Below are 27,121 nucleotides of genomic sequence, written 5' to 3' on the forward strand. Positions count from 1 at the left end.
GCTAAGCAATAATTCTTTAATAACCAATAAAATATTATTCTGCTCAAATTATTATTTATACTCGTATTTAATGTTTAAATCAAACAATTTTATTTAGAAGTATTCGATATCAGACACATTATATATTTTTTCAGAATTTCAATAGACTAATAAAACTATTATTCTCGTAAGAGTAAATGTTGCTGCTCCAGTATTTAATATTTAAACGTCTCAAGTGTTCGTCATTTTTATCATTACAAATTTTATTTCATTAAACAGAAGCAAGTTGATAGACAAGTTTATAACGTCACAATGTTTACTTGAAACGACTTTGATGCGAGCTATTACGAACATTAAGAGCTTTATAATAACTCATTAGAGTAAATGGGTGTAAATTGATAAGAATTCATTCTAAATGTAAATTCGCCGCTCACAATTTAATTTCAAGCACCTTGGTTTTGAAATAGACCTCAATGAGTTACATTATTTTGAGATTAATAACTGATAAATTTTATTAAAGTTTTTATGTCGAAAACACAAATAATCACTGATAATTAAATTGAAATTACATATTTAGTATTCGCTAAACTGTTATCCTTATTAATAAGCCCGCAGGCCCCGAGATCCTAGGTCAAAACCTTGGGTCACCCTAATAATAAAAATTACTGGGTCAGTCAAAAAGTTCTTAGTAACCGCCTGTAATCTGAAAATTTACCAATGTTTGCACTCCTCCTGAATCTGAATTCGGATCGATTTTACTACCTTCTATTATTAATAATAATAAATTATAAAATTAGACAATGTTTTAAATATGTGAATATGAACTGATACTTGCGAGTTCAAATCCAGCCAAGCACTAGTAAATCATGTGCTTAATTTGAATTTATAGTTCATCTCGCGCTCAACGATAAATTTCCTTGTTCGAAAGGAAATCTCCCACATTTTTATCCAACAAATCGCATTGGAGAAGCATGATGTATAAGCTTCAAGCCTTCTCACTTAAAGCAATAGATTTAGCCCTGTAGTAGAACATTTACAATGTGTAGAAACTAATTAAAAAAGAAACCCTAATGTAATTAAAGTTAATTCTCTAAATATTTTTGGGTAAGACGAATTTAGGTTACAATAATTCAGACTTCACATCTTAAGGTATACTTTTCCGATTTATTTAACATTCAGTCTTGTCTACAGAAGGAGGAACGGATCCGCGTGCTGAAACAGAAACTAGCAGAACGCGAGGCCGCAGCAGCGGATGGAGTAACGCAAGGTACGGGGGCGGTAATAGCTGACCTCGCCACCGCCACATCTGACTACGGCACTTCCACCAACTACACAAGATCCTCCCGTGCCTCTGTATCTGACTTAGACTTCTCAGAAAGCTACCTCTAAACGCACGTACCTCTGAATGCTGAGTAAGGGAATAAGCGCACGTTGTTGATATATACGAGAGGTTGATTTTTTTACATCTTAATTTGACCCGAAACTATTTGTCACCTGTATTGTGAGTAACGGTTCTTGAATGTATGTTAAGTGTGTGTTCTGTAGAGTTGAATGCCTCTGCCCTTTCATTTACCAGATATATTTTTTTCTATCACAACCACTTGTCAGCAGTGCGCAGGTGTGTGTGTGTGTGAAAATACGTGTTTATCAATTACGCACATTTATGCAAATTTTGAAGGATATTTGCTTTTATAAAAATAACAACCTTGACACAAAAATTTAAAAAAATAACATTATCATATTATGGACATTATCTAATTATTTATACTATAACAATATAAAGGCCACATACATTTATAATAATTATTACGTCCGCTTATTTCCGACTTTATAAATCTTCACCATTCATTCTTCTCAATCATCTCGTATACCATAATAAATTTCCCGCATCAAACGAAGCTGTCCTTAACATTTTTTTTAGTTTATTCCACGGAATAAATTATTACTGCGTTAATTAAATCAAAACCCGACTTTATTCATTTACATAATCTCCATTCCGTTTAACGAAGTTTACAAATATTTTATAATTATCAGTTTAAATCGTAGTTACTTAAAATTTAATTGAAAGACTGTGTTCTCAATGACGTTGGTATATTTATTTTAAATTTAGAACTCTAAATTGATACATAAAGTATATACCGTTTTTCACCATTTCTCGTGCTTATTTACGTGATAAGTTTATAAGTATCGCAGTAAACGATTGGCAATAAGATTTTTTTATCCATAAGAATATTACTTAATAAATTTAACTAAATTTTTTTATTTACACGAATACTGGACTATATTATTTATTCATTTAAAGAGAAACAGTAACGATTGAATTCTCATCAAAGTATTAAGACGTTAAATCCAAATGTTATACTTCTTTTAAATTTTTAGTATATTGAAGTTACTACTTTAGGCCCTATATGAAGAATTTACAAACGCAAATTATACTAACACGAAGTACATACATTGAATTCTTACTTAATTTGATAGATATAAAAAATCTAGTACTAATCAAATGCCAAAAAAATCTAATCGACATTCCAGTCAAAATTAAAACATAATCGTCTTATAACATTTAAAATGAAACTTATAAATTTAAACTGCATATTTTTTTTTAGAAAGAAATTAACATTTTAAATAGATTGCTAAGAGAACAAAAACTAATTACATTTTAAATTAAATAAGCTATATAACATAGTCGTAAGATATTTTATTCTTCTTTATTGTAATATTCTATTTTCAATATCTTTTCCTACCTTATCCGGATTCTACCTCACAAATCGTGACAACTGCATATGTGCACGTGTTGCTTTATAACATACCCTACCTTGAACTATCACTAGACTGACTTAGATTTATTATTAGATAACGATACTACACGAAATACTGATCGTTTATAAGGATATCTTTTCTAGCTATTGTTACTGTCACCATTCTTGTGGTATTATTAAGTATAATTTGTCTAAACGACGAAATAAACTAAGATAAGTCACTACAACGATGTCTTCATGCTTTTTAAATGTTTGATAAATGATTACAAGAATATCTTCGAATTCGACACTTTAATATTTAATTGGCACGATATAGATATAATTAGATTAGAAAAAAAGTCGCTTATGACAAAATTTTATGTAAAATGTTATTTATTTATAGATTATAAATGAATCACATTTCGTTGAAACTTTATAATTTAAAGCCTTCACTTTTATTTTATTTTTAGATGCGTAGTTTAAAATTCATGCAGTCAAATCTCGTTAAATGCATTTATAAAAAAAAATGTTGTAAATATAATTTTATGTTGAAATAAAATATACATAACAAAATTAATTGGTAATGTTTTCTTTTCAAAATTGACTTGTAATGAGGAGAAAGATAGTTGCAATGGAGTTTGCGACTAGAGATGTATCGAAGTTATTTAAGCTGATAGTGTGTAAGTACCTAGTTGGAGATGTTGTTCCGTATCCCGTAGCAATCTGTTATCCGTACGTTTATTGTACCCTCGCATGGCACCCCAATGCACTGCCCTAGCGCCACTGACACTTATTATATATACCTTATTATCGCTTCCCTTGATTTAATCATAATTGAAATCACACGAATGGTGGTGAGTTAAATTTATTTAAAAAAAAAAATCTATAATAATTAATCCAATATTTTTTTATACGATTTATAAGTATCAAAACATGGTAGTATATAATTGTCAATTTGTTTTGTGTTTTTTTTTTTTTTTTAACTTTTATTGTTTTACTTCCAAAACGTATTAATCGTAACTGAAAGGTATTTCAATTTCGTATGAAAAATAAAGACTAGGCATGTACTTGTTACAATCTTGGCAAGATTCCAGTTTAGCTTTCACTGATGCTAAGCACTAACATTTAACTATACCTACAACACATCACTCTACATTTTTTATTGGAAAAATATACAAAAAAGGCACGTTCTTGTGCAAAAATATGTCCTCCTATTTAATGTTAGCAATAATCTGAGATGCTGTGTAACGAGATTTCCTTGCATGAATGTTACCGGTTGTAAATAATTTATTGGCTTATTACGTTGGAGATTTCGCAAGATGTAAAAAAAAAAAAACTTTTTTAACAGCGCTTGTAAATATATGAATATACCTAATTTCGCTTACGTGGTGAAATACTGCTTTAATTTACTATGTTGCTCGTAGCTTAAAAATATGCTTTTTATGTTGAATTCATCGTGCCATCAATTACAAATATATTTTATTAAATGTTTCGTTTTCTCCTTGACAGATGTTCAAGATGAACAGATATGAACGTCGCCGTCTTCTGCGATTGGTTAAAATATTGATTAGTATAATTGTTTAGTTAATAAAAATAGCATTATATAAATATTATAAACACACCGAAAACATTAAATATGTTTGTATTTTATAATTGAAATACAATTCTACGAAATTTCATAATTATTTGAAATCTTTGAATTCAACAAACAATTATTAAAATTTTTATTTGATACACTCCCGCACTTATTTACAGTTTATCGAAATGCTATTTTAAAAACTTAAAAAGATTTATTTTATCTATTGAAACATAAAACATCGTGATATTTATAGTAACCCTTTTTACGAAACGAAAAGGTTTTAAAAAAATGTTCATTGAAAGTGCATTAGCTTTTCAATGTACTATAAATATATTAACGTTATTATTTTACCTATATTTCACAATTAATTACCGATAAAAATAGGGGATATGATATGTTCAATTAATATAAAATGTTAAAATAAAAAAATTATCTTGAAATTGATTCACTGTTGAAACTATATAATTTAATTTAGAACAAACGCATGTTTCTTTAAACCATCATCAATGTACCATCGGTCAAAGATCTTATCTTCCATTACAGAATTGCTGTTTGGAAGCTCGTAGATAAATGTGTGTCATAATTCCCTTTCAAACGTGCAAGTTTCCTCAAGACGGTGTTTTCTTTCACAGTTGAGAACGATATAACTTATAACTATTACTGTAAATCAAAACTTGAAAACTCTCAGTTGCCCGATCGAATCAGAGATCGCTTTCTTTAATTCATAATATAATAAATCCAACGGTTTCTATCTAATGTTCCACTACACAAAGTTAATTAAAAACTTGATTCGAAATTCGAAATACGAGTTCAATCTTTTTTTTAATCTTTGTATTATTTTTAATCTATAAAACGGTGTGTTCATTATATTTATATTCGCATAAAAATAACTGTCGTAGAATTTTCATTTACGAAAATGATACTTAAAGATATGAAATTAAAGTGTTCTTATAAAAATAGATTTATTGATTAATGTAGTTAAAATACAATGATGGCTATTGTACTTATATTAGAAGAGGATTTAAGATTGAATGTTAAGTGAATATGTTAAAATATTATTTATAAACATTGCACAATACAATATAGTATGAACAGATATCAACTAGTTGTATTCGGGTTGTAAATTATTATTGAACATTGCTCACTATAAGTTAAACAATTTTCATCATTGATATTTTATAAAAAAAAAAAACCATCACAATGTATGTGTTATATTTTTAGAAGTGTTACATATTTTATTACCTCACGATATATTAAATTTTCATTTAAATACCGAATTAATATAAAATTACTAACTAATATTTAATTTGTTTTTTGTAAACGTTCACAATTAATATTTGTCAGTTAGCTTATAAAGGTGGTACTTCGCTTTTTCTCAAAACATTCAGTACAAGTGCGGTGCAATACGACTAAACAAACCAAGAATCACTTATGATCAACGCCAATAATTGCCGTAATATTGTTTTGTAACAAACAGTCAAGCGCCAACATGTGTTAAAAGTACCTTTGTGCAAATGAATCGGATAAAATTAAATACTCATATATCCTCTACAGATCGCCATGTGAAGTACTGCCATTAAATGCAATTATAGGAGCATATTTAATCATACAAGTGACAGGACCTCCAGTTTCAGAGACGGTAAATTGAAAACGTGACGACTGTCTTTTTAGTTTCAATTTTAAAACAATACAAAATACATATTTAATAAAGATACGTAAACAGTTTTGAAATAATATTAACATTATTATGTTAATATTATTTCAAATTGTCACTTGTAGATATTATTTTTAGTATTTACATCGGAATTGATACATTTAATGACTGGTATGATCTTTCACACCATTAAACGGTATTTAAAAACATTTTTAAAATAATAAAGTTATAGTCCAAACTCGATCTGACATTACATATCAAAGTAAATAAGAAGTCCACTAGATTATATTAGATTTTTACGTGATCGCCTCACTCGTTACTGTTGTCTTAATTCAACGTATAGTTGATTATGATTCAGGCCGTAACAACAATAATATATAAAAACTTTTTTATCAAAGAAAAATAGGATTCCAAATATAAAATTATTATTAGCACCGCTATATGTAATACCAAAATATCATCAGCTAGCGGGCTTCTGAATTTACTAAGAGTGCGTTCGAGTTCCATCTTAATACGTAAGTACATATATTAAAATCTAATGGCTGTCTCTAAGTGATAACAGATGCCAAAAGAAATGAAAGCCTGTAAATAATATATCTCTAAATTATTCTTGAATTCATTTTATCGTGTAGACAAAATAAGAAAACATTATTGAAAGTTACCTGGTATTAAAAAAAATATGTAATTTAGATAATGTCACAGTTTACAGCACTGCCAAGTAAGTCGAGTTAAAGAGTTACTATATTAGAAATAGCTTAGTATAGCTCATTTGTCTTGATTGAAAAGCGCTTGATTATTCGAAAACAGTCAAATTACTAAATTAAGTAGTCGTTGGCACAACCAGATGCTACAATATGTGAACGGGATTCGAAAATAATTTTAAAAAAAAGTAGGAACGTATAATTTTAAAGACTGTTTCCATTTTAAAAAATACATTCTATTTTTAATTTCAGCAACAATTTGTGAATAAAATTTGAATGATTTCGTTACAATGGTTTTTCTAGAACATTTTTTAATTTTAACAAGTTATAATAGTTCAAACGTGTTATTTAATATGGCCTTAGTCAAAGATTTGACTGCATAGAATTCTATTTATAGTTATTTTGTATTGAATTAACTCGTTATCATCGTTAATATTGTTTTAAATAACAAAAGATATAAATTAATGTTGTTATTACAAAAAAGATAATAAATGTTTCGTTGATGATGTTTTTAAAAATATTTTTTAAAGTTATTTAATAGAATTATTATGTTAATTTAATCAGAGATAATATATTTTCTTTATTTATTTAGATAAAATCGTAAGTTAGTATTTATGTGTAAGCTATGTAAATTTGTTAATTTATTTTTCTGTGATCTGTACGTTTAGTTGTAAATTTCAACACCTGTAAATAAAGAGTCATTGAATGATCTAAATGTATGGAATTGTTTTAATCAATGCACCAATACTTAAATAGCACACATTTCGAAATAGAAGCTGTAAAATACAGACTGAAAAGGGTTGTGATTTCTTTTTCGAATATAGGATATTAGTAATAAAGTATTCTATCACCAACACTGGATCCCAAAATTATATTCCAATATCTCAATTTTTCAAAACGAGAACGATTGTCACAGTTTATAGGTCTGTAGCTATATATCTGATTCCTGAGTACTTATATGCTAATTTTTATTGTAAGCCTAAGAGTATTTTTTTTCTTTTAACATTAAAAACGTTTCGCTTAGATTTCATCACGAGATATTCTTAAATCAATCGCAAGTATTTCACTCTGAATTCTGAAGTCAAAAAAGCAACATTAATTGTAGAAAAATATATAAAACTGTTCTATATTTTTATATTTAGTCTGTCGTTAAAATAAATTGAATTAAAATTATCGTGCAATTCTTCTTTTGAAATTATAAATATATCTTTTGAATTATTTATGCAATTTATAAATTTTCGTTAAATTCGAATTCATGCCTTATTGTGAAGACATTTATCAAGAATTATACTCGTGTTCGCCTGAGAAGTACCCAAACTAACAATTTCGTCTCCAACTACATAGATCAACATAAAATATATCCAGTTTCTATCTTGAAACTACAAGTTCCATTTCAAGTGGTGTTATTAGCCCACAACTGGTGTTCTGGTGTAACTAGCTCACGATATTTAGACTGTCTTAAATACATTTAGTGTGGCCGAGTAAATTAGTTTGTTTTGAATTAGTGTTATACAAGCTAAGTGTTAGAAATTAAAGAATAGCTTTAACTATCAAATAAAAAGAAATGTTGAGTAATAATAATGCTGTTTGCTTCTTTCGTATATCAAATCAATGATGATAGAAAGAGATAAATATGTGTTTAACTATACAACTTTTAGTAAGGCCATTAATGTATTAACAAAAGGCGATCTCATCGCTATCACAACGATAGACTGACAGGTCTCTTCGAGACACTCGGATAAAGGAAATGACATTTAAGAAGCGGTAAAGTGTAAACGATTGAATAATACCAATTAGACATATAAAGTTTTAGTACTTTTTAAAATTTACGTGTAATAAAACATACATAAAGATAAATATTTTCATTCAAAAAGTTACATTTTAAAAAGGTTTTATTTGATAGTGTTGCTTGTGTTCTTTCACATTATACGTGATAGCTATTAATGTTATAGTATATAACTCGCTGGTATAATTTGAACTGCACATACCGATGGTTTTTCTATTCATTATAGAAAAGAGAATCCGTTAGTCCTACGTCTGGTCTCTGCGATCATATCAGATTGCCATCCAATGGAAACGTGATAGTGAGGAAAACGAAAGTGTTACAATTGATGTGTGCGCAAACCACTTATAAAATAAATAAATATTGAACAACATCACATACATTACTCTGATCCCAATGTAAGTAGCTAAAACACTTATGTTATCGAAAATCAGAAGTAACGACGGTACTACAAACACCCAGACCGAAGATAACATAGAAAACTAATGAACCTTTTCTACATCCACTCGGCCGGGAATCGAACCCTCCTCCGGGACCTCGGAGTGGCGTACCCATTAAAACAGGTGTAAACACTACTCGACCATGGAGGTCGTAAAATTATATACACACGATTTGCAAACTCTAATATTATATCTCCTTCGCTAGTTCTTATCTTTTTATTATATTCATTATACCAGCTGTATCGATGTAAATAGTTTTTACCTATATTTTATAAATACGTTTACAGGCCGTCTATTTATACTGCCTTTGTTTAATTAAAAAAAAAAACTTTAATACTCACAAAAAGATTTTATATTTTAAATTTGATATAAAGATGAAGAAATTGTTTGTTTATTTGTATCTACTAATATATAAACTATCAGGGCGATTCGTAGAGTATATTTACTATATAGGCTACTAGTTTTCAACCGCAGCTTTGCTCGCCTTATAAAGGGTAATAAAGTAGCCTATGTCCTTGCTTTAAGTTCAAGCTTGTTTAATACAAAATTACATCAAATTCGGTTAAGTCGTTTAGCTGTGAAAGAGCAACAGACAAACAAACAGATAGAGTTAATTCTGCATTTATAATATTAGTATGGATATAATATATAAAATCATCTTTCACCTTTATATAATATTATACTGGTCTTCGCTAATATATCAATTAATATGTATATAACGATTAAATACGATTTTCAGTATGAATATCTACTTTAGTTTTACTTATTAAGAGTACATAATGTGACGTATATATGTTTTTTGAAATGCGACTATAATGAAACGAATAAATAAATAAATTAAAATACATAAGCTTATTTAAACTTCGTACTTTAAAGAGTAAGAAGATCTATCTATCAGTAAATTACTTTCAACAGACATCTTAATCTAACGCAATGACAAGCATTTATTAAGGACCCGAGAATAGCGTTTATGTTCGTAGCTTTACGCTGATAGGCTATTTCGTCCGCAAATTCCCTAGTCATGCCTTTAACTAAATAATAGCTTATGTACGAGGCTGTGCGCCGACACCAGAGCCCTCTATACAAAGCCCGGGCTTCAATGCGGATCCCAACAAAGGGTATCTTTGAATTATTATTGTTATCTTATCGCCCACATAATTTTCTTAGCAATAATTTGACGTGATATCTCTTATCGATAGTAAACAAACAAAGTAAAGAAAACTAAAAATGTATTTTTTTTTTTATAAACCTTTAAGTTTTTAATAACATTATAAGTAAAAATATGAATGTTTTCAACCACATTAATACAAACATTAGTCGCATTTAATTTAACTACTACTACTTTATTGCATAACATGAAATATATCTTGTATAAAAGAGGAATTTTATGCTAAAAGCATTTCCCACCAGCAAACCTCAGGAAACAGAGGTAAAAAAGTTAAAATGGGAAATAAACCTACAGAGGAATACCATTTAGTCAAATATATGAGAGTTTATAAATGAAAACACGTTTAATGAAACGAATGATATGAACCAATCAGCGCTAAATATAATATTTCTTAAATTGTCATATACTGTCGCCGTGAAGAAGCTTTACTTAATACATACTTAATACAAAAGCGAATGTCTGTCACAAAGAAAGAGTAATAAAATACTGCACTAATGAAGAGAGGTAAAAAAGAAGTTAATACTTTGGACAAAGTATTTTGTCATACGAATTAGATCAAAAATAGAATTAGCATATAAAGCACGTTCGAATAAAAGTATTCAACACGAGTATGAAAAGTAAGCAATGAGTTCTTAATTGTATACGCTGTCGATTCCGCGCACATTTTAATTGAGATCTCTAGCACAAGACGTGATCAAATTTAATATTGGAAAAGTCTCTAAAGTATAATTAATTCGTGTTGACTAAGATAGTCCAATAGTAACGCGTAAATCTTAACCGAAAACTCAGGGTTCAAGCCATCACTTTATTTTCATGCAATTTTTTTGTGTACAATTATCTCGTATTGAGCGATAAGAAACGCACGGACAATACAACAACAACCTACACGACTGTGTTGGGGGAAATCTATTTATTTATTAGGTTTAGTTACAATCACACTTATACATTCACAAAATAGTGTAGAGATTACTTGCAAGTGAACATGGCATGCGAATAGAAAATGAAAGAAACCGAGCAAAAATATTCAATCTTAAAAATAGTTCTCATTAATTTACAGCCTCTGTAAATTAGTTCCTAAAACACTACGTACAATCCGCAAAGGTGGGCAAAAGTTGTTATCAAATATTGTGAATACCTAGCACGAACCTACCTCTGAGTTGATTTTTTTATCAATTGCGGACAGAGTATTTTGTTATTGATAAGTTACCTACCAAATGTGTATCCACTAACACGCATTGCAGCTGTGTGGTGTAGCCCCAAACATTGTCCATAAAAGGATATCAGGCTTTAGCCCGCTATAAGGCATTTGTAGCCTATCATTATAAAACATATTGTAATTTATGCGGTTATACGAAATATGCATAATTTGTTCAACACACCAATGTTTAACCTCTATTAAAATTACAATCACATTCGCTGAAAGGCGTAGCTTTTTGGCATTTCAAATTTTTAAACCCCCGTTCGCTTTAATTATATTAAGCATTATATAAATTATATTAATAAAAAATATAAGCTATTAGAATAAACTTGACGATTGTTTTTCAAGCGTACCCAGCAATTAGCCGACTGGTTCATCAACTTACACAAACAAGAGTTTAAAAAAAAGAGATTAAAATAAAAAAGCTGACGAGATAAAACAACAAAAACCTTGTGAAATAGCCTCCATGATTTCATTGTTCCGAATGAAACTTTGACGTGAAACTCCAAAACCGCAGGCACAGTTTGATGATGTTACTCACATACTTTATAATTATTTTTTCATATTAATTATAAAAAAAAACCAAAGATATATCAAATGACATAATTTAAGAATCAGTATTACAATAAGTATATAAACGATCACACAAGAAGCTTTGACTCAGCCAAAGTAGAATAGTTGGTAGGCCAACAACAACACGCCGGGGCTTCGAAGAGCACTTCGAGTGCCTAGTTCCTCGAGATCGAGAAGGTAGGTGTTATGAACAGACTGCTGTCTAATCTTGATATGTGTCTATACCAGAATCGTGGCGGCTTCGATGGCTGGTTGAGATGAAAGTATCCAACTTACACAGAAAATGACCAGTCATGTTTGTTTTGGAGAATACCTGTGTAAAATCGGACTCGAAGCAACAACGGTGTGTCACCACTGTGTCGTTGACTGAGACACTGCCCAGCATACACTAGAGGCATGTTCCACGTGGAATGGAGAGAGGTAGACCTTGGTCCATTAGGCGGGACCGCTCTCCGAGCAATCGTGTTTAAGCAATGCTCCATGTTCCACTAGGAATCGGCATGGAGGGTCGTAGCTTCCTTCTATGAGACCGCCATGGTCCAGAGAGACCATGACTCTGACCATGACCATCACACCCTGAGCAGGCCGCCTGAAGGTTTCCTCCGAAAAAGTCAATAACAACAACCCGTGAGTGGTGGAAGAACCAACTAAGATATTGTTTGTTAATCCTATAATCAATCAATGTAGTGACGAGAAACAAAAGTAAAAAGTAAAGTGTGGTAAATCTTCCTCCTCCTCATTTTGAGAAGGAGGAATGGCGCTAATTGCTTATTCCACCACTGTTTGCGGATTAACATGTAACAGAATTTCGAACAAACAACCCCGCAATCACAAGTATTCCCGCGGTGGGTTGGCATCAGGCGGACCGCTAGCCGTTAAAGTCTACCAAATCCGTTTTGTAATGTTATAAAATAAAATATAATCCCGCTGAGTATCGCCGGTTCTTCTTAGGTCAGAGATATTTCCTTCCGAGTTGATTGTAAATTTTTGACATTCATTTTAGCTGGTCACATCCCCTAATGAAAATAAGAATACACTCGTAGCCTCTTTCGTAATGCTTCCACATTTCCGATTGGTGGATATTTAATGTACATTTAATGTATATTTTATATATGCTATAGATGATAAAAAAACATGGAGCTATTACAGGTTGACTTCTAGGATATATTTATTTATTTGTATTTCAAATGTAAAAATACTAGTGAGTTTCTTACCGGTTCTTCTCGATAGAACCTATATTCCGTACCGGTGGTAGTTTTACGTTCAATACAGTTCTGTAAAATGCTGATTCAAAAGTGCTTGTAAAAGCCTACTTGAATAAAGTATCTTTTGATTTACAGTTCATTTCAAGTTCATTCGGAAAATATGCAGATTACAATTTCCGATTTTACGATGTTTTTCTTCACATCTGTCTGTGCACGGATTGAATTATTTACAAAAAATTAAGCATATATCAAATTTTATTAATGCTGCTTGTCCAGTGAAGCAGTTTTTTGTTAAGAAAGAAGTGTTCTACGTAGTGGGCCAAGTCGACAAAAATGAAATAATGAAACAAATGATAAAACTACTATTACAAATATCCGTTTACGTTTTATACCTAATGAAACTAAGAATTGAGTACATAATCGAGTACTTCGAGCAAATTACCTTGATTCGCGCATAACAAGATTTCATTTTGTCATATCATCTTCTCAGATCTTGAAAGCTTTGAAGCATTATCATTCCACTTTTATATTATGAGGTTCATGAGATTGAGGTTTCGCTTAATGTAATACCATTGATACAAATTCGAGTTCATAATACTGTTACTCTATTTAAGAAATATTTGTATATATAAAAAATTGTTTAGAAATCATATATAAACGGAGAATATTAAATAATAACACAATAAATGCAAAATGGTATCTATTCGCTAGCTAAGTACAGCCGAGGTCCTTGGTTGAAATTCCGGGTTGGACTGATGTAAAATTCATTGGGTTATTATGTCAAGAATTTATCGGTAGCAGCCTAGTATATAGATTGGGAGATGGAACTATGAACACTCCCTCGAATAAGCATATAAAGCCGTTGGTCATACACCTGAACTCCTGCCGGCCCCGAATTATCAAAGTTGAGAAGGAAGTGATCTTGTGTTTAAACTTGCACTACAATGAGACAGATGGCCTCCGTTTGGGAATGATGAAGTGATCAAACGTTCAAGGCATATCACATATCCTACATCATGTTGCAGAATTATTTGTTAAGAATAAATGTTTTGCGAAGTATTTAAAAATACCTTTTTAAAACTCTGTTTACTGACATAACAATTACAGTAAAGACAGTCGGAGCGAGGTATGTTTAAGGCATGAAGATTGGCAACAGGCATGCAGTAGCGCGCCTGAACTTTTGAATCTGACTCACAGATGAGGCTTCGGTCTGCCCTCATTTGAAGGAGCTCGAAGCTTTTATAGTTCACAGTATATAGCATATTTTTATATTATAAAACTGCAGAATTGTATGGTCAAACGCGCCAATCTCAAACTATTAGTTTAATTTGAAACATGCTCGCTTTCCGTGGCGCAGGAGAGCAAACACTACCAAAAATCTAAATTCCGGGCGGATATGTAAAATTTATTGGCAGAAAAAGCCAAAAACTTTTTATTGTCCCGACCCAGAGTTTGAACCCAGGACCATGGGGCTGCGGCTGTATATGCTACCAAGACTAATATATAAAAGAGGTTTATTAAAATTTAAGGAGTTTTATTTTTCAGCTTGATAATAATCATAAATAATTGACTTCAATGTCGAGAACTAGATTAAAAAACCTGTAATACAAGAACTTTAGTACATATAGCGTTAATTTATATTAACATATTCTTTTAAAACAATTATTTTTAATTATATCAGATTGCATATGCATTGCCCTATTTGCACAAAACGTGCTAAAAATCTCTAGAATCACAACGAATTAAAGCTAGATAAGTACTGACCCTAATTGCTACTTGCATACCAATTAGGGCGCTTTGGTACCTCAAGACTCCTGTGTTGAATTTTACATGATACTAAACCTGTACAACAATTAAAATATAAACGCTAACGAGGCAAAAAATGAAAAATATGAATTTATGCTCCGGAAATGAGTGTATTATTTAGTGAAACGAATAAAGTATGACAAAACACACCAACGTCATAGCAGTAATCGTAAAAATAGCTTCACTCTTCAAATGAACTGTGGAATTTTAAGTGAGATTCGAAGTATTTTTTTATATATATAACGTTTTGTTTCTGATCATAATACGATTTTACGTGTAGGTATTAGGTGTCTTCTTTAAGACGCTTCGTAACAAAAAAGCGTATACGCAAATATGCATTTTTCAAAATTAAGTCTTATATTAGTTTGATTTTTTGTTTGTATTTTAACAACAAATAATATACATATGTCGTCGACTAAAAAATCATTGTTTTTTAAGAATCTATAAATGTGGATAGGTTACGATCGGATCTATCACAGACCTGCACGAAATATAATACCAGCTGTACTTGCGACTTCGTGCGCGTTTGAATTTAACAAAAAAGTTATTGTTCTAGTTTAAGCTACTCCTTATTACATCAGCTATCTGCGAGTGAAAGTCTTGTCGAAATCGGAATAATCGGAATGCTTGTTCCGTCCAATCTCTGGAACGGCTGAACCGTTCCAAAGATTAGTCCGAACAAACATACAGACAGACAAAAATTCAAAAAAATGTTACATTGGTACACGTACCGTGTATGTACCGTGTACATATGCATTTTGTAAAAAGTTGCTACTTTTAATATTACAAACAGACACTCCAGTTTTATTATATGTATAGATATATATTACGTATTTTTTCATGGTGTAAGTTTTTTATAACTTTCGACAAGATTGCACTGCAGCACATAAACTTCTGTACCGCACAACCGACAGCGAATTTATGGCTTGCACAAAACCCTACCACCAAATAAAAAATAGATACACCTCATAAAATAAATAAAAAATCAAGACTAGTTACACAAGTGTTATAATCTTAATACATGTACAAAATAGGTCTTAAGATGCAAAATTTCATAACTACTTCCAAAGATTAAATAACATAGAAATAGAAGTACATCACGTGCAGCAACAAACAGTCCTTTTACTGTCATGGTATAAACTACTAAAGCTAAGGTTATTATTATTTCATATATAAATATAGTAAATATTCTATTAATGTTTCTTCTCAGATAAGAAAGGAGGCCTCAGTCCAGTAGTACATTTATAGGCTGCAAGTCATAACCTGTACGTACTGTTTTTCATGTGTGGGTTGTGGGGTGGGTTCATAGACATTATTCCTGTAAGGAATATTAACCATACCTTATATTGGGAAAGCGTCACCAACTTGGGAACTAAGAAGTTGTGTCTCTTTTTACGCTACTTCAAATCGAAACACAACAAGACTATGTATTTGCTGTTTGGCGGTATAATATATTATGATGAGAGGGGGGGAGATGGGTGGGTGTACCTTACCAGACGAGCATGCACAAACCCTTTCATCAATGATTACCTAAGACCATCTTGTTTTGTGAGCATAATAAAGTTTTCAGTACTAAACGTGCAACAAATAACACTGTCATTGAAGATACATTTTACAAACATTGTATAACCCACACGACTGCCTACTTCAAAAGAGTTAACTTGCGAAGTGGGTTAAATACAAAGAAAGTAAAATAAGAAGTGACGCCACGAATGTTCGAAATTTGAAAATCAAATATAAAGGCTGAGCAAATACTCACAGGTGATTCCAATATGGGCTTTGTTTGCGCTGGCCGGCGATGTAAGAACTGTAATACATTTATCTGATTTTATTGACGTATTTGCTGAATTTAAGGTCGAGGAAAGGGTTCCAAGACTTTATTTATATTGTAACCCTCTCAATTTAACTTTTCCATGATTTTGATTAAAATATTGTATTTACCTTCATGTAAATTTATCCGTTTAGTAATAAAACTTCAATTTTTGAATCGTCATTGCCTTAAAATTAATTATTATCTGTTTGTTTTGTGAGAAGGCACCACTGCGTTGTGCCACTGCGTGGTGCAGGCACCGTCACCTACCGCCACTTGACAATTTAAAACGATAAAATCATTTTTAACTTATTAGGTGTAAAATATATGTAACGGAGGGTTTCCGTTTTGAGAGGTTCAGGATACCATACCTCTTTATAGAAAAACCGGCCACGTGCAATGTGTAATTTTTATTTATTTAAACACGCCTGAGGTACTTTTTTTTATACTTTGAAAATTATATTATCAAACCGCCCAAATTATATTATCAATACATAACAGCCGAGCCGACATGGCCCAGTGGTTCGAACGCTGCATCTTAACCGATAATTTCGGGTTCAAACCCAGGCAGGCACCACTGAATTTTCATGTGCTTAATTTGTGTTTATAATTCAGCTCGTGCTCGGCGAACCTGCATGTGTCTAATTTCAAAGAAATTCTGCCACATGTGTATTCCACCAATCCGCATTAGAACAGCGTGGTGGAATATGCTCCAAAACCTTCTCCTCAAAGGGAGAGCAGGCCTTAGCCCAGCAGTGGGAAATTTACAGGCTGCTGATGTAAAAAAAATAACAGCTCGGTGGACTCAACTGAGGAGTTGTTGCTAAGTTGGTGCTTTCGGAGGCTATGCTACTTTGTGGAGGAATTGCTGCTTGTCCAGTGCTCTGCTGTTGCTGCCGATGGTGTGTTTGGCGCTTTGCACTGCTTTTGTTCTTGCGTTGAAAGAATGGTTTCATTTCATTTCTGGTCGGTACGTTCAGGATTTGCACTACCCTGCTTATTTCTTTTATATTAAATTTAAAAATTTAAACTCATGCCAACTCATAAATAAATAAATAAATAAATACTCTCATTTAGCTCATATTTACTAAATTTATAATTAATTAAATTTTAACAATTCTAGAGATCACTTCTAGAGGTATATCAACCGATATAGATTTTGCTATGTGTTGATGCTATACTTTAATCCATACTAGACCAGATAGCGTCAACGATCACACCCCTGATCTTTTTTCTGAATTTTATAACTTAATCTTTTATTTCTATAAAGCGGTCATGGTTAAGCAAAAAGGCGTTGGTCTTAGTGACAATATAAGCGATCGATCAGTTTATTCAGCAACGTATCACAGGCCAATAAAATATGCCACATTAAATCGATACGACCGCTCAAGTACTGTTATTATTAAACGAAAACAATGTGGTATGGCAAGAGTGAGTAAATAGAAACTTGTGCATTATACTACTAGTTTGTCGAGAATAGCCACCGTTACCGAAAACGGTTAAAACATCAACCAAAATATTTAAAGACCAAAATACCAAATACAATAATATATACCAAAAAGATAAAACATTTATAAAGACTTCAATAACAAATTCTCAATATAAATAAAATATAAAAGTTTCACGAAACAATAAACATTTATTTTTGACAATCGTCTCCATATTAAACACTTTACACAGACACCGAATACAACTTCGTTTTCAACGATAACAAGAGACAAAAGTTCAGCAATGTTTGTTCGAAACAGACCCTGAGATATTAGTTTCGTATCGAACGTCGAGCTGTGATCTTTATTGCTTTGTAATAAAACCTATATTCCAAGTATACTTCGAGTACTAGACTGTGATATGTGAATTGTTCTTTGGAATTGTAATCACGAAGTTAAAACTGAGTTTTAATAGAAAAATAGCAGGTAAATTTTCAACAATTTCTTTAAATATTATTTGTCAACTCAAATGGTATGCTCCAGTAAGTAACTTGGATCAATCACGAAAGATAAAAATCCGCGGACGCAATATGAAGTGTTTGCAGTGCTAATTATTTGGTTACAATTCATTTAGTTCATTTATTCCTTAAAGGCCGGCAACGCACCTGCAAACCCCCCGGTGTTGCAGATGTCCATGGGAGTTGGTAATCATTTTCCGTCAGGTGAGCCTCCTGCTAGTTTGCCCGCTTTACCAAAAAAAAATTTAGTACTCCTTAATGAAAGAATATAATATCGTGAATATATACATGAATCCACAATAAAGATTCAATTGATCTCTGTATGCAAAGATTAGCAAAGCTCAAGGGACATTTATAGAATGTTACCTCTACTTCTCTTTAACAATTATTCATAATCTTTTGGCCATGATCAGAAACAGGTGTGAAATATTTAAATCAAATCATATGATATGATAAATCAGACAAATTGAAGAATAAAATATCAATAAAACTCGTTTGTAAGCAAAAATGGTTGAGAGGAAATCACGATGCAAATCGAGCCTCTGAATATAGCAGGTGCAAAGCCATACGTAATGCAAATTACGGCTTATACATTTTAATATAAACCATATAAAATATTATTATTGCCTACCATGATAGCCGTTTCATATTCAGCGGTTATAAATTCAAAACGAAAAGTAATAAATATGTTATTAATTTTTCATTTGATTTCAAGTCAGACTGTAGAGCGATTCTGTTAAAAGAAACTCGATACTCACCGCAAAATACAGAGTCAAAATATGATATGCGACTTTAATTATAATAATTATACAATTTATAATACATATATTTACAATACATTTATCAAAATAGCGTATCACCGTAAGTCGGTTGGCAACATTTCACAAGTAAGAACGGAATTCGTAGAGAATCACAATGTTAAACTCGTTTTTAGACAATGCGATTTTGGCTTGAAAAAAGCGTAGATTGGTCTTAAATCTTAACACTCACGCAAACGTAAATTTACTAATTAGAAAATTTATTATTAAGGAGAAACTTGAAAAAAGTGTAGTTCCTCAAGCAGCCTCATTTTTCTTTTGTAGATATAAATATCTTAAGGTTCAGCACATTTTTGCCGCAAATAACGAAATACAAATATTTGAAGTGCACCTCTGAATTCGAATCTGCTGGCTCACGTTTTAATCCACTTGTCTGAGTCGTCTCAACTTTTAAATTATAACAGTAAATCTTTTTGGTAGACATTAAAAACTATATCAATTATATTTTTTTATTTTTGAGCAATTAATTATCCTCTTATATTGACCCTGTTAAATTATGAAATTTTATTAGAAATATATTATTTTTGACAGTGCAAGCTGTGCCAAGTTCTGAATAAATAACGCGTTGACCCAATATAAGTCTAGTCAAAGATATGTGGCGCTCGAACATTTACGTCACATAGCAGTTATTGACTTTTAGATTTGAGAGATTTCTCATTTTCATGTACTAACCATGATTTTTAATAAGGGATAACAAAAGTTATTTAACAGAGACGATTTGAGGCCTTAATGTCTAATATTACAAGCAAATGTTCTATAACACGTAACAGTAACAGCCTGTAAATTTCCCACTGCTGGGCTAAGGCCTCCTCTCCCTCTGAGGAGAAGGTTTTGGAGCATATTCCACTACGCTGCTCTAATGCGGGTTGGTGGAATACACATGTGGCACAATTTCGTTGAAATTAGACACATGCAGGTTTCCTAACGATGTTTTACTTCACCGCCGAGCACGTGATTAATTATAAACACAAATTGAAGCACATGAAAATTCAGTGGTGCCTGCCTGGATTTGAACCCGCAATCATCGGTTGAGATGCACGCATTCTAACCAATGGACCATCTCGGCTATATTACACGTGTGTCATGTACAAATTTAGAACAATATTCTACCCAAGCTGCTGCTCTAAGTGTTTTCGTTTGCGTTAAGCGTTATTGCTCCGTCTCGTAGTAGCGTGATGTTATATATTATATAACCTTATCGAGTGCGTTATCTAACACAATGTTATTCTTTCGAATAGAGATAAAACCCGAGATTACCTTGTTTAAACCAATAAACAAACTTTAATGCTTATGTAAGAGTATATACATTCTTTATTTCATATTAATTTGTAGAGCCAAACATTGTGCGATTAATAGTGATCACATTAAGTAAATATTCAGCTTATGCTATCGAAATATGTAAGAAACGGTAAAACTTGATACTGAGCCAAGATTTTTACAAATGATACATTTGATCTGCCTCTTATATACTAACGGATATAAGAAACAATCAACATACCTGTTATGTTTATATAAAATATTTTATATAACACACATATGTAGGAATGTTTGGCGGGACAGTGAGAGATACAACTTAAAGGCGGATCACAATGGCAGCAAGACGGATTTAACTGAAATGTTCTCTCTTATAAAAGCGAAAGAAATAACGCAAATCGTGGGTATTTGTGGTTCTCTTCAACCCTACACAGCCCACAAGTGTAAATAACAATTAAGCAAGCAATATAATGTATATAAACAGGTTTTTTGGAGATTAATTAAATTATCTATTCACTTATGTATTCTTGTGTGTATGTACGTAGAGCCATATATAGGTAAAAATATAAGCAAAGAGTTATTCTTTTAAATACTTTTTTTTTCTTCGCACACCTGTTTTTGCACTTCCTAAGGTTAGTTTCTATTTGTGTAAGTGTTAAATGAATAAGAAACCTAATAACCTAGTAGTCTATTACATACGTGTCGCTTCGTTAATCGAGGAGAAAGATATATAGAGGTTCAAGCCCCAGGTCCGGCCAATATAAAATTATTGAGTTTTCCGTCGAAATGTTCTCAGTAACAGCCTATAGTCTGGAAGTTGGAAGTGTGTACATTGCCGTGCCTCAGAAAGCATGTTAAGCCGTTGCTCCTGCGCCTGATCTCTTTACAGTCGTGTCGGATTTGCCGTCCTGTAAGATTATTAGAGTGAGGGAATTTAAAATGCAGCTGTATTCGCGCGCACGTTGGCAGTTGGATGGTCTCCCTATAGATTAGCTGCCGTGATCAATCAGATCGACATCATCATGATTATACGTGGCACTCAACAATGACAATTTAAGGACCTGTACAAATCTATTAAACCGTAGCAAAGTAATTGATATTTCTCATTAATAAAAATAATTTGTTCAATAAAATGAACGAATGAGTCTTTAAAATTATAACGTATTGAGGCTAAAAAATAGCACAAAAATCGCACAGGAACGCGTCTGTTGAATTGGTAGATTAATTTGATAATCAATAAATGTAAAACTTCTATATAATATAAAAATTTTCACTTTGACTGAAGATAAATTTGACTACTGACTTTAAGCTAAAAAACTGATCATTTTCTATAATATTTTCTAATATTAAATCATACTCACTCTCCTCGTGATAATACATTCTAAACCTTCAAAGATTATTGATATTTATTATATCATAACTAATTCAGCCTTGATTACATTACAAGTTAAAATATTTATAATATTAAAAAACTTTCGTTATATAAATAATTTAGTAGTTATAAATGAATGACTACAAGTAAAATAACGTGCAATGATTGAAGCTCAGTAAGAATTTAAGTAGTAAAATAAACCAGCCACAGTTCTGTAAATGAGTTTACTTGGTCTTATCGGCACCAAACAGACTCCCTAAACAAATCTGAGCCAATTGGAAAATCTCCACTCCAAACTTCACTTTAAAAAGATGTTCCTATTGACAGAGGCCTCGTGGCGTATACTTTTACCTTTAATAAACTAACCTTAAGTAGGATGAAACTCTTATACTGGAATTTGAAATGAGGTCGATTGTTCTGAGTTTTTTAACAAAAATAGTTTATTTTTAATGTGAAAAAACTTTGGCCGCAATGCAAGAAAATTTAATTAAGGCGAAATATTAGTGCAACGTAAATGTTACCTTTTAAGGAAACGCATCTGATGCAATAAGACTTCACTTAAAAAAATATACGAACGCAACACGTAAATGTTGCATGTATGCATGATGTATATATTATTTTTTATTTAAATAAATAAATAATATTTAATAAATTATTAAATAAATTATTATGTATAATAATTTAAGTATTAATCCGCTTCATTACGCAAAACCAATACAATGTAAATCTTTTTAATTTTAAATCAAATAAAAAAACTTTTGATTTTCCGTTTTGTGGATGAAGAATGGTATAAAATATTATTAAAAAAAAAAAAATCTTTATTAAAGTAGGCTTTTGAATCGTCATTTTACAAACTACATATAATAAGTGAAGCTACCACATTGCGGGTAAATCTAAAAATGTTTTTTTGTATTTAGTACCGCTACATTCCTTAGATCCTTTTACTCCTTACGTTGCAACGTCAAACTCAATAATTGTTTGCATTCGTGTTATCTATTTTCCAGCTGACGCCGTTCAGTAAATTGAAAACGTAATAATTAATATACATTACCTTAATTGTGAATAACAAAATATTATCTAAATATTTAGTCAATCCTTTAATATATCAAGCAATTATATTATAAATTATACATCAAAGCTTCACCATGATTCACTAAGAAATAAATTTAAGGAAATAAAAGTGTCGATTTGTTGCTTCTTAACATACCTACATTTACTTGATAACAAAACGTATGTTCACTGTGGAAAATTATTTCATAAAAGTACTAATGAATATTCTAGAAGATGTCATGTGCACGCAATAAACAAACAAAAACTTGTTACCCTTGTTACCTGATTACACAGGTTTAGCAATCCTTTTGTGAGGAAATTATACGTTTTTTTAACTAGATCAGAAAACCTTCAAAATTGTTCTATTGTAAGTTTGAAAAAACCGTTACGAAACATTTGTTTGCTAAAGGTAACATTAACGACTTCATAAAATAAACGATCGCCTCCAGACTGTTCCAAATATCATTACATAGTATAAAACAAAGACGCTTATCGATGTCTGTCCATATGTATGCTTAGCTCTTTAAAATTAAACAACGGATTTTAATGCGTTTATTTATAATAGATAGATTGATTCAAGAGGAAGGTTTATATGTATAGTAAGTACATGCACAATATAGTAGAGAAACACTGTCAATGTTAGAGTTTTCTGAAGTGATGTCGTAAATATACACATTTTTTACATTGCAAATGCTGGCTGAACTCTACGAGATGGATCAAAATAATATACTACAGAATTTACACACACACAACACCTTAAACAGGTCTTAAAAAAAGTCCGCGATGTTATATGTCTATCTCTTAGGGACAACCCACAATAACCATTTTTATTCTTTACTTTTTAAGAGAAATAATGGCTTATTTTTCGAATCGATTTTAAGCAATACAGCATTAATCCTTATCCAATTAAGTACCATAAACACATTGTGCATTTAATATAAGTCAATATGGCCCTTTACAGCATGTAATTTAAATGAAAATTTTCGAAGATATTACAGATTTAAAACACAAGGGGACATAGCGGTTTGTATTGTCTAACTACTGAAAAACTGTGATCATTGTAAGACATTCTGTAGTATATTTAGTATCAGCATTGCAACCGTGCGAAGCTGGGACGGGTCGCTAGTAAATAATATATCATTGTAATCATAAATATCTGACAAAAAAAATATTCTGCTGAGTTTCTTCGCCGCTTTTTCTCAAGTCTGAGATTTTTTCCGAACCGGTGGTAGAATTTTGACAATCAATAAGAAAATAGAATGAAAGTATTTGAATATAATCAAGATTAAAAGAAAAAACACTAATTGTTACGTAAAATTACGACGAAATAAATCTGCGCTCTACATATAATAAAAGTGATTTAGTAAATAAAGTAAAAAGCTTTAACCCATTCTTGATCTCTGGAAAGATAAGAACTCTAAACCGTAAACTTAATACACACGTTTCTTATTTTACAAAGGTATCCAATAAGAATGGATTTTACGGAAACCAACTCCCAAGGAAATAGGGCGGAATAGAGACTAAGTAGGTCACATTCTCACAGGAACTATAAGACCTATTTACTTGAAATTTGACATATATGTTCTTTATACTTCATAAAAAATCACTATAGAAAAACTTATTTTACCAAAATAATATCTTAAAAGGGTGAGCATGACAGGATCCAGGGTTGTTTGGATTTTCCATCTCTAATAGATATTCTTATTCCACCGTCCACGTCGAGGCATTCGTGTATCGCCGTTTGGAGGGTACTGGAGCTGAACCAACATATGATAATTACAGATACGAAGGCCAAAACATCTTAGTTGCCATGAACTTTTATGGCTTATAGATTGTGTTGGACTGTTGTGTTATCAATTTAATACTATTTCTTATAGTGTCCATTTTTACGAGCGGACGTAGCCACTTACCATTAGACGGCCTACTCGTATGGATAATTGAATTGTTTTTACAGTTCCGTACCTCTAAAGGAAAAAGAAACCCTTGGCCAGACGGATAACGAAGTGATATCACTTCGTTATCCTTCTGGCCGTCTGTATATCTACCGGCAAGACCCTTGTTCTCAGGAACACATAGGGATCTTAGTTCCCAAGGTTGGTGGTACATTGGCGATGTAATTAATAGTTAATATTTCTTTCAGCACCAAGCTCTATGGGTGGTGGTGACATTTACCGTCCGTCATAAAAAAACACACTTTCATCCACCAAACTTTGGTTTGGTGCTGAGAATTTTTTCAACAGAAAAATCCAATAACTTTTTATAAGCCTGACCTGGGTTTGAACCCAAAATCTCGATATCCGTGGCGTATTCTCGATCTAGCCCGTCTACACTAACGAGGCTGTCAAATACATACATAACACTATATCTGACTGATAAAGTATAAGTAAAAATTAATTGAATAATCCACTCTAAACCTTAGCAACCATTTTCTCAAAGGCTCTAGCGAGGCAAGTTATATGGTTTTTGCTCTAGAGATGCACCTAGAGTCCGTGCATTAAACTTCGGGCTCGATGTAGAAGTTCGAATTACACGTGCTGCTAAACTTTAAAGGTATGAAGTTACGGATATTATATGCTTGAAATGTATGTTTAAAAAGTGAAGCGTATAGTTGGTCAAGCAGATGATTTATTAGCGTTAGGGTGGCCCAATAACTTAAAAATAATCCGAGAATTTAATATATAAACGCGATATATGGACTTTTTTCTTTCTTTTTCGGATTTTTGCGGAGTGATACCATGTTACTGGCCAGTACGCAAGTAACATGGTATGCAAATTATATTCACAAAAAAGAATTGTAAATGTTTTAGGTGAGAGTTATGTCGTATCTTTACCAGTATAACAACAGCAACAACTTTGATTAATATCTTAAGCTACATACATATACCTTATTCCTTCCTGGGTCCCAATCGCAGCGCCGCATAGCGGGTCCAATCTGAATCACCCACGAATCCACTTAAATATACAAATAATCAAAATTGATCCAGCCGTATAGGAGTTCAGTCATGTACGGAAAGACAAATTATATAACTACATATATAAAAAATACTTTGAGGGTAAATCAAATGCATTAATTTATATGTCGAGAAGTTCTATTGTCCTTGATATTTGATTAATTCTATTTTAGATATAATTCGTCCAGAGACCGGGCTGCTTCTTAAAACTTTTCAACAAAAAAGGTCACTTGGTGATAAGGCTATGTGCAAGCCCGTCTGGGTAGGTACCACCCACTCATCAGATATTCTACCGCCAAATAGCAGTACTCAGTATTACTGTGTTCCGGTTTGAAGGGTGGGTGAGCCAGTGTTAATTACACTTTCGTCAGTATCAGTAACAAACACAAGGGACATAACATCTTAGTTCTTACAGCGCCATTATCTATGGGCGGTCATGACCACAAATAATTAGATAGGCCAATTACCCGACCGTAATATCATTAAAAAAAAGTCTTCCAAAAAAATTGTCCCGAACCTAGGTGAATCCAAGACCTCCAGATCTGTGGCTTTATAAGATAGTCACTGGAACAACGGGGCGGTATTATATTAAAAATATTATTCTATTTTTATTATCAGAATCATCAAGAAATAACAATTACGAATATGAGATCGATTAATAACGCTCTCTCAATAAATTGCATACAAACAAACCTCAAACAGGATGTGATATTTAGTAAGTCATTTAAAAAGCGGATATGACAACAACTTTGCTTTGATTTTATTAACAAAAAAAACATATGCCGACTAAACTAATAAAAATATTGCGAGATAAGTTTTCCATTAATGTCTGCCAAGCTCGAGTCGGAAGTCGCTCGGAAACATGCACTAGAGACCAATAGCATCTGCCTCCGAGTATTTGCTGAACAGATTTAATTCAAATATATAATTATTATTTTCTTTATCTAAATACTGCCTTCAAAGAGTTTTTCATAAGAGTCAGAAATATTAGCGTAGTAAAATCAAAGTCATAGTAAATATGGCCCAATGGTTAGATTAAGTGAATTTTATGAAGGTTACTAATTCAAATCCGGCTTAGCACCACTTTTCAATTGCTA

General features: G+C 31.7%; 2 protein-coding genes across 3 annotated transcripts in view; both read left to right on the forward strand.

Annotated features, from left to right (window-relative positions):
* Gaba-b-r1 (metabotropic GABA-B receptor subtype 1) overlaps positions 1–4,434 on the forward strand; it is a 199,561-nt gene extending 195,127 nt beyond the window's left edge. The window contains exons 15-16 of one of the 2 annotated variants that reach the window (XM_026628603.2): positions 1,171–1,246; positions 4,227–4,434. In XM_026628603.2, the coding sequence (XP_026484388.1) occupies positions 1,171–1,246; positions 4,227–4,249 (99 nt within the window). In that variant the 3' untranslated portion in view covers positions 4,250–4,434. Of the gene's footprint in view, positions 1–1,170; positions 1,625–4,226 lie in introns of those variants that run through there. The other variant, XM_026628602.2, reaches the window with a different exon arrangement.
* Positions 1–27,121, forward strand: part of Ctr1a (Copper transporter 1A) — a 315,878-nt gene that overhangs the window by 143,054 nt on the left and 145,703 nt on the right. The window lies entirely within an intron of this gene.

This window comes from Vanessa tameamea, chromosome 5 (genome assembly GCF_037043105.1).
Source record: "Vanessa tameamea isolate UH-Manoa-2023 chromosome 5, ilVanTame1 primary haplotype, whole genome shotgun sequence".
In the NCBI taxonomy this organism is placed as follows: Eukaryota; Metazoa; Arthropoda; class Insecta; order Lepidoptera; family Nymphalidae; genus Vanessa; species Vanessa tameamea.